Source organism: Periplaneta americana, chromosome 9 (genome assembly GCF_040183065.1).
Source record: "Periplaneta americana isolate PAMFEO1 chromosome 9, P.americana_PAMFEO1_priV1, whole genome shotgun sequence".
NCBI classification, from domain to species: domain Eukaryota; kingdom Metazoa; phylum Arthropoda; class Insecta; order Blattodea; family Blattidae; genus Periplaneta; species Periplaneta americana.
This window is the reverse complement of record NC_091125.1, coordinates 124870035-124883177: the sequence shown is the minus strand read 5'-3', so window position 1 is coordinate 124883177 and position 13143 is coordinate 124870035. Positions and strand designations below refer to the sequence as shown.

General features: G+C 34.4%; 1 protein-coding gene across 1 annotated transcript in view; it reads left to right on the top strand.

Moving 5' to 3' along the window:
- Nucleotides 1-13143, top strand: part of CARPB (Carbonic anhydrase-related protein B) — a 757151-nt gene that overhangs the window by 582961 nt on the left and 161047 nt on the right. Inside the window, exon 6 of the mRNA XM_069834212.1 lies at nucleotides 12360-12426. Within this exon, the coding sequence (XP_069690313.1) occupies nucleotides 12360-12426 (67 nt within the window). The remainder of the gene's footprint in view (nucleotides 1-12359; nucleotides 12427-13143) is intronic.

Genomic DNA, 13143 nt, shown 5'->3' with positions numbered 1-13143 from the left:
TTACTAACATCTCAACATCAAAATTTACCATCTAATAAAAATATGTCTCACTGTTCTCCCTGTCTTACTGTACCCACTTCTCCCCTACTTGTTACGTACACACATCTCACTATACCCATTGTCAAAACTTCGACGTACAATGTCCACACAAGAAACTTTGAATAACATTGAACACAGGCTGGAAAATTCTGCTGAAAATCTCTTCGGCTACTTTCTCGGCAAAAGTGAATTTACTACGCTTGCCGTATTTAATACATCCCGTTTCATGAAATTTATTATCCAAATTATGAATCGTAGTAAGATCTGGAACTCGGAATACCTGCAGTATCTTCCATTCCACATTTTCTTTTCTAGCAGACAGTACACAATCACCAACCAACACTTGCGTTTAATATCCACTCATTCCTCCATTTATCCCGTTAGACAGGGCTCCCCTCCACCCGAAAATTCGGCCAAGGCCAAGCTAATCTTCCGCTGAAGTTCCGCTGTACTCACGTTCCACAGATAAACCGTTCACTCAGTACAGTACATGTTTTTGAATTATATTTGCCCCTCGCTTAACTCATCGCATTAACTCTGTTTCAATCGCCGTCATTTATTGCAGTGATACTTGCGGCCATCTGGTGGAGTAGGTAGAGACTTTTCTGGAGTTCTCCCATTTCTCTGAAGACAACACATTTCATTCTACCATCACTTTTTCTTTCGCTTTCCTCCAAATTTCAAACATTTCATGTTATGAAAGTCGCTTTAATTGAAGACCTTCCCGGATAAGGATGTAACCAATAAAACTGTAATACACGTTTCAGGAGAAAGGAAAATAATTTCATCGGCGTATTTCATTAGGCATATATTTACTATCATAGCTATTTGACTGAAGAGGGACACAAGATTAGTCAGCCATTAAGTTCAATAATTAATTATTATTAATAAATGCTTTAACATTACTTTTTTCAACTTCGGTACATCACATGTTTCAAGAATTTGATGTTATATTCAGAACCTTACAATATACAGTACTAGCGCTATGTTTGAACGCTTACTTGGAAAGAAAAGCTGGTATACAGATGTTCTTGGTGCTAATTGAAGATGATGCCAGTTATGTCAACATAAGGTAGTTCTAGTTAGAGTCGTGCACAACCGGTTACGACAAATAGAAATTAAAGCCTATATTGCTATTGAACGCCTGACGCTGTAGTCAGTATGTAAAGCTCTTAGTTCTCGCGAAGTGTCACCACAGTCTAGTATATACAGTCGCGAAGCTCAATACGTAGTAAATATGCAAACATTAGATAGTTGCTCACCACTAGGATTGCTAATATCGCCTCATTACAGGCAATGCAAAATAGTACCGTCACAGTCAATTGTTTCTAGCACCCTCAAAACTCAAGCTTCGTGACTGTATATAGTAGACTGTGGTGTCACAGTGTTCGGTCCAACGAATATCCGAGTTGTTTCTTACTCATTGTGGGTGGACTGCGAAGGCAGACTACATTGAGCCATGCAGGAATACCAAGAGCCCTTGCAAGGACGTCATCATCGCGTTGAATTCCTCTTTCAGTACATTCAGTCAATAAATCAATTAATCATCTATCCATCCATCCATCCATCCATCCATCCATCCATCGACTCAATCATTTCAGTTACACTACAAATGAAATTTAAAAATTCACAAAAATTCCCTTGTGTATGCGTTATATTATTCATTTTTACAGCGTCCTTTTTATTAAATAATACAAACACTACTGGAGTACCAACCATAATACAATAGTTTTGGATTGAACAATTACATTTCTGCACATCCAGCTAAATTCTGAAAACCAATAGTGATCTGCGGACTATAGAGAGAGAAACTAATAGGTAATGAACTGTGTGATTTATTTCATGATCTTTCCCTTAACTGCAGTGATTTAAGTTTGTTCGCTGCGTGTGTTAAAGGAATTGAATTTCTCTCGAAGAGCTGATATTTTTTAAGTGGTTAGTATCGGATCCGATGTTTGAGTTGAAATCAGATACAAGCCGTGGCCTTAATATTCCCCCCATGTGCCATCCATCAATTTACACAGTCACAATATAATGTCAAAGCTCTGTCACCCAGGAACGGGGCTCAAGAACAACACGCCGTGTAGTTGCCATAGTCGGCAACAGAGGGTGTGTACGGCACTGCTCCACGCAGCTGCTCAATCACATGGGTTAAATCCAGTTGTAGCGGAAAGTTTGCCGGAAGAATGAAAATTAACAACATTTGTAACGAACTTACAAATGAGTATAATAATATTGTACCCCTAATATCATAGTTGGATTTAGAATGAATCCGTGATTTCAATGATTGAGGATAGAGATATCAATAAGCCATAAATGAAAGAATAACTTGTTACAGGTTTAGCTCAGGCAACAGCGCGTTTGTCTGCTAGTCCGGAGCCGCACTCGGATGTGGATTAGATATCCGCTTAGTGTGATTTCTTCGTTGGGGTTTTTCAGAGGTTATGCACAACTGTTATGCGAATGTCAGACGATATCATAGTGAATCCTAGGTCTTATTTTACCAAATATCACATCGATGTTACCAATTCCATCGACGCTAAGGGTGCTATTCATAGACATTTCGCTAGCCCGCGCTACGAGCGTGCTAAACTATCCCCGGCTATCGACTGGTTACTTGTATGGGATTCATAACATATCATATCGCTAACACTGGTTTATGAATACGAAAAACTTCAGTTCGTGATCATCCACCGGATGCCCGCGCTAAGACTGTGTATGAATATGACCCTAAATTACTTAGTATTTGGTAGTGTCGTGAAATAACCGTGAAATGTGTAATCATATGTGAAATGATGGAATATCCAGGTGTAGCGGTAAAATGTAGAGTAGAAAAACTGAAATATGGAGAGGAAATACTGATAATTAGGAAGGAAGAATAAAATGTAGAAGTGAAAGGATAGCATGTAAAGTATAGGAATTAAATGTAGAATTTAAAGAATGCAGCATCAAAGTGAAAGAATGAAATGCAGAAGTGAAAGTACGAAATGTAGTAGTGAAAGGACGAAATATAAAAGTGAAAAGCTGAAATGTAGTGGTGAAAGGATGAGATGAAGCAAAAGGGTGAGATGAAGAGGCAAAAGAATGAGATGAAGAAGCAAAAGGATGATATGAAGAAGCGGAAGGTTGAGTTGAAGTGAAAGGATTAATTAGAAGTGAAGGGATGAGATTAGAAATGAAAGGGTTAAAAAATGTAGAAGTGAAAGGATAAGATGAAGAAGTGAAAAGATGAAATGGAGTGAAAGAATGAGGTGAAGTGAAAGATTGGATTGTAGAGGCGAAAGGATGGATTTTAGAAGTGAAAGAATGACAGGAAGTAAAGGTTTTCCATCAGTCAAATTGACTGGCTGTTTCTTCTGTTGTTTCTTGTTTTTTTTGTGTCTTATGGCATGACAATGCACAACGCTGACAACAATGTCCAAAAGCTCCGCTTTCGTTGTTATATATTTCATTATCCCGTTGCTGAAGTTTTAATTCTAAGTTACCAGTCAGTATGTAGAACATGTTATGTTACACATTTTGATATCATAAACAGAGCTAGGAAACTGGTACCGAAACTATTAACTTATGTGAGCTTGCTCTAAATCTCTACCGAATGAAGAATAGTAACGGAGCTCTGAGCGTCAACACACCAGTGCAACAAACATCTACAGTCGAGTGGTAACCGAATTTGTCTTTGTACCAATGATCCATGGCCATAGAAGGAGAAACACAATAAGTAATTAATATAAAAATACATTGTCAATTAGAACCTTCGTAATTTTCAGTTCAAAATAATTTACGTATTAACATAAGAACTCGTATACATAGTGATATGCCTCTAGACATGTTACAATAGTTAATAACATACATTTTCAGTTTACCAAAAGAAATACTCCTATGTTCGAAGAGTATTTGTTTGTAAATATTCCTTCAACGTCACAAGACGTCACTGGAGCAAATGTAAACTATGATACAGTTTTTCTTACTAGACTATACCAAGTGAACAATAGCTTTGTGAATCTCGTACGTGACACATCATATTAAAACCCATAATTCTTTTCAAGGATACTTTTCGTATGATTTAATGACTATTGGGACTTCTGCGGACTGGTAAATATATTTGAACAATACTAATCTTCCACATATCTCACAGTTTCAATTTCTTGGCTACAGCAGAATGATTGTTACAGTTATAAGCAACTCAACATATTTTTATGGATATTGCAACATACCAACATTATACATACAGTATATCGAAAATAATTATGTATACTTGACTCAGGTTTTGAGGAAGATGGTTTCGCTTCATTACTGTATTTCCAGTGTAAAGAGAGGTGTTCCGCATGTGTTTTCAATCACAGTGTTCTGAACTACTATTCGTTTTATAGATTAAACTAGTGGCTTGTGCAGCAAATGCTACTGCAAACTAAGTTCGTTAGACGTTCAAATAAAAATTTTTCAGATTTATTTTCAATGAAGAATACTTGTCTCTTTAATAGTTATTTGCTTCCATAATAATGAAACATACTCCCTCTGAATGGATTTTTTTAGGCCAAATACTTTTTCTTGAACCTATCCAACTTTAGTTTTTGAGTTTCAACGCGAAAACGCAAGTATCAATGTCAGGACGATAGCAGTAGCTATTTCAGGTCATTGTGGATTGCAGGCAAAAGTTAAAAAAATGTCAGGTTTGCTAAGCTTTCGAACAATAGCATTTTCGTATAGCTGATGCATGTAGAACTTGAAATGTAGAGCTTAAAATCATTTTATCCTACTAAGAGATCTTGCTGAAATGATCTGGAGACTACAAAATTTTCTAGGCCTCTTATTTTATCTGTGAGTAATACCTTTTGATCTTTCCTTAGGAACTGTAATTTTTGCGCTCTCTCGAGCCGATACTGAAGACAATGACACATATCAATATCTACACTACACCGCCATTAAGTATATGAAAAAGACCCAACCCCACTGGGCTAAAAAATATAAAAATATTTGATTTTTAATAACAATATTATTATCTTACTTAAGTTTTGTAGTTATATATAGCAGCCACTCAGTAAATTATAGAAATGAAGATCTAAATTAAGATATTCTCTACATTTACTTACATAACCTCAAAACGTTTCACTTTCATGTCATCAATATAGCATCAATATTATGTACAATTAATGAAAAATAGATGCATCATGATATTAACTATAATAATATTTAATTTCTAATGATAATGTCATCAAACCACCTCAAGTTTCGTAGATTTGAATATCCAATACACAGCTGTACTCAGAAAATTATTATACACTGCAGAATCAGTTTTTAATAACAAATTGAATTGAGCTCTAAATATGTCTGCAATCCTGCAGGTCATGGCCTTCGTGTAATAGCCTATTGTTTATTGTAGTATGTGTTTTGTTCTGAAATTCAATCAAGTCGGCCGTGATTCGATAAAATTAATTCTCAAAACTGACAACAGATGGATTTTGGAAAATAGGAAAATTATGTAGGAAAATTGACATTTCACTGAAAACTACTACTTTTCCTAAAAACTTTGGGTTCCAAGCTTCAAAATGAGGGGCCATTTATTAAAATCCGTTCAGCCGTTTTCCCGTAATTTCCATTACCAGTTGAAATTATATATATAGATTTCCACATTACATAATTTCCAGTAAAGTGTTTCTCTATTTGTTACTGTGGCTACTAGCAAATTCTTTGAAGTATTGCATTCAACTTCTTGTGATTGGAGGATTTAGCTTCTGTCACGTTGGAAACCGTTCATTAAATTGCACAACTCCACTGCGAACATTAATACGTAATTAAACTGAATCTCTATTGTGATTATTATTGCAATGTGGTGACTCAAGTTATCTACCCATTGTTTCGGATATACTGTGAGTTGTTACGTGAATAGAGTATAGTATGCTGGTGCAATACGTAGATCTATATGCATGTTGCATTCAATCTGAAAACAATGTTTTGGTACGAACTTCCTGAGACATATCACAATGTATTGCGTACTGCATACTTTAATTATGTCATATTTCCATCTTAAACATATGATTTTGCTGTGGAATTTCTATAATCAATATCAGTTATAATTTATGAGAAAAATTCACCTTGAATACATAATAGCCAAATTGGCTAGTCTCTTATATGAGACAACTCATCCTGCCCAAGGTATTCCGTGGTTTTCCTCAGGCGTAAGACAAATGTCGGGATGAGCCCTATAAGAAATGGGCCACGGACCTATATGCCCTTCCCCATATATATATTCCCCTTTATTATAAACGACGTATGCCCTAGTTCAGAGCCTATAAATTGTCTATTAAATATACGAGGTCACTCAATTAGTTGCAATTTGAAAAGGACAGGGACCTCTCAAATTGCAGATTTAGATTTCACTGCGCTTCTTCCGACGGCCTTCACATGCTTTGTCATCGAACAACAGATGACAACGTCTTGCCATCCTAACGGCAAACACCAGCCAGCTCTTCCTCTTCCCGTTCCGTGATCACTTGATCAAATCTCAGTCCCCCCTCGCGTATGTGGTACCTAAGAGGTTACGTCCAATTTCGGCTTCCCCTTCAAAATTTTCTAGAGTTCCTTCAGTGGAGCAGCGTAACCCGGAGTGAGACTAGTGGCCAGCAGGCTTGGAGCTCACATATTTAGTTTTGTACAGCCCCAACCCCTTGCAAGGATGCGTTTTGCGTACCTTTAAATTTGTCCTCCCAATTCTCTTTCGATTTTTCGATTTTTTCACCTTGAAGTAACAGTAGTGATGATAAAGTTGATGTAAATAATTGCCTATAATTATTTTAATTACTATTCAACATACTGTATATGGGACTTAGTACCTAGTGATTAGGCAGCCTGAGGTAGCCTCAAAATTCGTGAAAGGCTGAGATGTGTCAGTGAATTCTGAAATTAAAAATGTAGTAAAATCCTACATAGAATTTTAAGATATCAGTGTAGTAGATAATTTCATTGAACAAAGCACATATTAGACTGATAGAAATAAGACTATAGCATGTACGCTATGCTTGAAATATTATGAACGGATGAACTGGTTTTAGTGAACAAATTAATTATATTTGAAATAAATAAGTGAAAATACCATACAACAAGAATTAGTGTAAAATAAAGATACAAGTATATTGTAGTTCTGCCATTTTATGTCCTCAAACCTTAAGCTTCGTCACATACAGTTTAAATATTATAAGGGTTGATGTATTTAAAAGTGTAATCGTGTGCGAAAAATAAGAAATGTTGTCAAACTTCATTTAGCAAATTTCATTCTTTGGGATTTACTTATATGCATTCATTCATAGTGTTCTGCCCAAGGGCAAATCTTTCACTGCAAACCCAACATTCTCCAGTCTTTCCTATTTTCTGCCTTTCTCTTCGTCTCCGCATATGATCTGTGATTCTTAATGTCGCCTATCATCTGATATCTTCTTCTGCCCCGAACTCTTCTCCTATTTACAATTCCTTCCAGTCCATCCTTCAGAAGGCAGTTTCTTCTCAACCAGTGACCCAACCAATTCCTTTTCCTCCTTCTGATCAGTTTCAGCATCATTCTTTCTTCATCCACTCTTTCCAACACAGCTTCGTTTCTTACTCTGTCTGTCCATTTCACACTCTCTATCCTTCTCCATATCCACATTTCAAATGCTTCTATTCGCTTCTCTTCACTTGATCGTAATGTTAGTGTTTCTGCCCCATACAATGCTACACTCCACCAAAGCACTTCACTAGTCTCTTCCTTAGTTCTTTCTCCAGAGGTCCGCAGAAGACGCTCCTTTTTCTGTTAAAAGCTTCCTTTGCCATTGCTATTCCCCTGTTGACTTTTTGGCAGCAGCTCAAGTTACTGCCTATAGTACATCCCTAGTATTTGAAGCTGTCCACTTGCTCTACTGCCTCGTTTAGAATTCGCGAGTTTATCTCCTCTTATATATAAGTGTGTAGTAAATGTTCCACGAAAATTTTCCTTATTGTAGAAAATTGGGTGTTGCGGATAACAAGTCGTAAAGTTTGACTATTTTTTTACTTCTTGTGACCCACTAGAACAAGAACAACAACAACAACAAGTGTTGGTTGTAGCATACGTAAGATAAATCAGGTATTCTAAATCTTGAAGAAAAATCATATAAGAAAATCAAAGAAACTAAGTAGGCCTAACTGGTACACAGAAAAGGGGCATAGCACTTAACAAGCCTTGGCCCTTTAAAATTTAAACCCACTTTGGGTCGTAAAATATTTATTTATTTATGTATTTTATTTTATTTATTTATTTATTTAGTTATTTATTTACTTATTTATTTATTTATTTATTTTATTTATTTATTTACTTATTTATTTACTTATTTATTTAGTTTATTTATTTACTTATTTATTTACTTATTTATTTATTTACTTATTTATTTACTTATTTATTTATTCATTCATTCATTTATTTTATATATTTATTTTATTTATTTATTTATTTATTTATTTTATTTACTTATTTACTTATTTATTTATTTAATTATTTATTTATTTTATTCTATTTATTTTATTTATTTTTTATTTATTCATTTATTCATTTATTTTTGTTTATTTATTTATTTATTTTTATTTGTTTGTTTGTTTTTTATTTATTTATTTATTTTTGTTTGTTTGCTTGTTTGTTTATTTTTATTTATTTATTTTTATTTGTTTGTTTGTTTATTTTTATTTATTTATTTATTTTTATTTGTTTGTTTGTTTATTTATATATATTTATTTATCTTTGTTTGTTTGTTTGTTTACTTATTTACTTATTTCCTTATTTACTTATTTAACCTGTTAGAGATAAGGCCGTCAGACCTTCTCTGCCACTCTACCAGGGGAGAGATTCCCAATACTATGTGATATTTTTAGACTAGTTTTTAGAAAATGTGATTTTTGGTCAGTATGGACTTACATCTCCGCTTGATAATGGAATATAGACGTTTAACTTGGGGTTACGAAAAGACCCCCAACTGCGACCTTGCCTGCCACAAGTGTCATTATGAATTGTTCAATTATAAATCTCGTGTCTGATCGGAACTTACATCAGGATCTCCTACGTGACAGAACAGAGATCTAGCCACTCAGCAGGGACTATTTAGATCTAAATTGCAATAGATTGCGGGTGCAGTACGTCATTTCCACCTTTCGACGTAATATACAATTCTATTACATCGTAAATTGCGCACCAATTTAAATTGTTAAAATATATTTCTCACAGTGGAGTAGGTTTATTGCAAATGACTTGTGTATGCGAAGAGGAAGGGATGGTGGGATCAGAGTCCCTCGTCCAATTTGTTCTGAGATAGAGCACTTGACTCACAGTATAGCGTTTCCTCAGTCATCATCCCTTTTACTCTCGAACCGCACCTGCAATGTAGGCAGACCGCAGAGCAATAATGTAAATGTGCAGGTAGGCAGTGAGACAGGTGTCACAGATGTGGTCTAATGGCCACTCATACGGTATGTGAAAAAGAGAGGAGCTACAAGAGAGGAAAAAGCGAACCAAAGAATTGAGAAAAATAGAGAAAGAGCTAAAAAAAATGTGTGGTAAAGGTGGCGTAACGGTGTTAAATTAACGTTCTGTGTGTGGATTTTAACAGATAACGTTAAATGTTGGGGCTTTATACAAAGGAACAAGCATAACGTACAAAGCAGAATATATTTCAACCCCTTTAATCATTGTTCCATATGATTAAAGGCTTACGTTCCGATATATGGTGATGACGGGGTTAATAGGGTTGCTTTCTCTTAATAGGCAACGTTACGCATAAAGACACACATATCGATATTAAATATAGTAGTAGCATAAAATTTTACCCACTGGCGCACCATTAGGCTGCCAGAATGGTCTGAGGACACCTCTCCATCCCAGAGAGGCCGTTCTCGTCGGCATAGCTTTTGTATCTCGGGGTTCGCGTGTTCAAATCCGCCCAAAGCAATGGATTTTAATTGTTATACATCTTTACACAGTTCATCGTTTTGGTTTAATAGTATTTTTATGCTCGACCATGCCGAAATGTAGTAATTATAGCTACACCAGGTAGCAGTCCTTTAATGCATGTCATTAAAGTACACTTATTCATTAAAGTTCAGGTTTTCGATTATTCTTGGATATGCAATCGAAAGACAACTAGGGAAACGTCACGAAGGCTGGAAATCCAATACTGTCGCAGAAGGTTATGTTCTGTTACTATAATAATTAGCGTTAATTGTAAATAATATTCAAATAAATTCATTTTGTCATCTCGTTTTTCAATGTCGAATTCAATTTCAAGGTTATATCAAGATTAATTTTTATCTTACTCTCTAGATTATATCAAGGTCGTCGACATTCGTTTCCCGGAAAAAAAATCAATACTTTCGCGTCTGCGCACATCTCACAATTTATGAGGTAGGCTATTGCACTCACATAACAATAACATGAATATTTATGAATAATTTCAAGTTAGAAATATGGTGGAGCATAAAAAGTCGTATGAAACTTGCCTATAATGGTAATTATGACGCTCGTATGAAAATTATGAAACGAGCTTGCGCTCGTTTCATAAACATCCTCGCGTCTTAATTACTACCATTATAGGCTCGTTGCATAACGTACTATATTATAATGTCGGAAGAACTGAAGCTGCATCGTTCTAAGAGTAGAAATTGTTAAGGCTAGTCCACAATAAACCGGGAACGGAAACGAGAACGAGAACGGAAATATTGTTAAAATAAATGTATTTAATATTAACTATTGTGAATGCTCACATTTAAATACATTTATTTTAACATTATTTCCGTTCTCTTTCTCGTTGTCGTTTCCGTTCCCGGTTTATTGTGAACCATCCTTTATTTACTTATGTGATTACTTATCTATTTTTACAGTCTTTATGCGTATTGTTTCTTGGCATATTTTCGTCTTAAGGAACATCAATTTAACGTCTGAGAAATTCGTGTGAAGTGTATGTAGTGAACACAAAATCTAGTCTCTATCTAGTATACATATCGTTATCTGAGATAACTTATTACATAGGTGCATAGTACTTCAGAACAGTCCTACAAATTCACTTCATAGGGATCGCACTTCTTACAGTTAATTACACCATGGATTTTAACTCGGTATATTACATTTTCTAGACTGCTACACTCTTACTACGTCATACTACTTTTGACCAATAAAACGGTACGAAAGGACGTATTTCAACCAATCATGGCTGCTTATCGCACAATTTTATCGCGTCCCTAGCATTTGTTTAATTTTATCGCGTCCCTAGCATTTCTTTGTTTGCCAACATTTGAAACTGCGCTGGTCTGGACGTCAAATATATATATATATATATATATATATATATATATATATATATATAATTACAAACCACTCCAGTCGATGCACAGCAGTTTCAAATATGACTCGCATTGGCATTCAAGAACAAGAATTAATAAAAATCACTGATCATACCCATGCATCTTCTGAAATCCGATTTACAAATAAATGAAGAGCACCATTCGGAAATCCTGAATAAGTTGAATACACCATGTAGGCCTAAATCAACGAGTTCCACTTCTATTACGCGCACGTCCAATATAACATCAATTGAACCACCAACCACATTCAAATTTGAAAATTGTACATTCAATAATTGTTCCTTTTAAAATTATTCATGTTTATTTTTTATGTCACCGTCGTTATTTAAACTTTTCTAACACTTGTGTATATTATTTAGGTTATGTTATAGCTTCTGCTATATGATATTATGGATAGTTACGTATCAGAGATTGTTTAATATTAAGATTTATTGAATATCATCTATCAAGTGACGTTGATTACTGGGATTCGGATAATTGAAGTGGAATGTTGCATTTTAATAAAAATGAAACTGAATCAACAAAGTCTTCTTGACTAGTAACATTGCCATCGTGAATAATAGATCGAGAACTTCTCCACGAGAAGGCATTGCTCACTACTGTCATCTAGCATGCATCTAGCGTAATATTTGTAATGTTGAGATGGTACAATAATAGATTTCAAGACAGTTGTATTTTCGTAAGTGAATTAATATTTTATTGTATTGGAGTACTTCGTTACTTCTAATCTTTACATACTTTCTTCTAATCGTGTAATAGTCAATTAAATCCCACTCGAGTTTTGATTTTTCCTAGATAAATCAAAACCTTTAGTGAGATTACTGTTGATAAAATAATGGCTCAGGAATAAGGCACAAGAATATGTAAATAGCTAAGTTGAACTAAGTGACAATTTTCGCGTCAACAAAATCTTGTTTATACAGTAAATGTGTCTGAATAATTAATTACGTATATTTCCTTTATTCCAGCTTGGTGATTTGTCAAATCCAGAGCTGAGAATTCTTACAGACCAACTTGATAAAATTAGACACGGGGGTAAGTGTGAAGACCATAACTCCGTCCGATTATAATATTTCATTTGATCTGAATTAAGATGTTTTTCATTTGATCGATATAACGAAATTTTACTCTATTTCTCTATATTTCGTTTATTTCATTGCGATTCAGTCTATATAGACTATATAACTAAGTATCGTTTTTAATTTTATTTGAAGTTGGACCCACCTTCACTCAGATTTTATTTTGTGAGATATATATGAATTATTGTTTCAGTTTTTGGGTAATGTATAGTGAAAATTCCATTTTTCATTTCAATTTCACATGATGCTATGTTGCTCTTTCTTTGCATATCATATTAGACTTGAAAATTCATTATTTCCATTACAGCGTTTGGTCCAATTGCATCAAGTTATTTTAACCTATTATTTCTTGCATGGAAAGCTAAATTAATTACAATTGAAATATACTACTTCTAATACATTTTACTTTGTAGAGAAGGAAAATGGGATATCATCTATCAAACATAATTTATATTTAATAAAGTAAATGAAATATGTGAATATAGATTAATTTTGGATTGTATTAGAGTACTTATTCACTACTGAAATATATTTTTGTACAACATTAAGAAGTTGTTTCTAGTCAACTCTCAGATTCTATCTCTTCATTTTAAGTGTATTTCAGTTCCCTTTATATTTTCTTTCCCATTTCGTATTACTTTCAATCATCTCTTTTGCAACCTTTCTCAGCTTG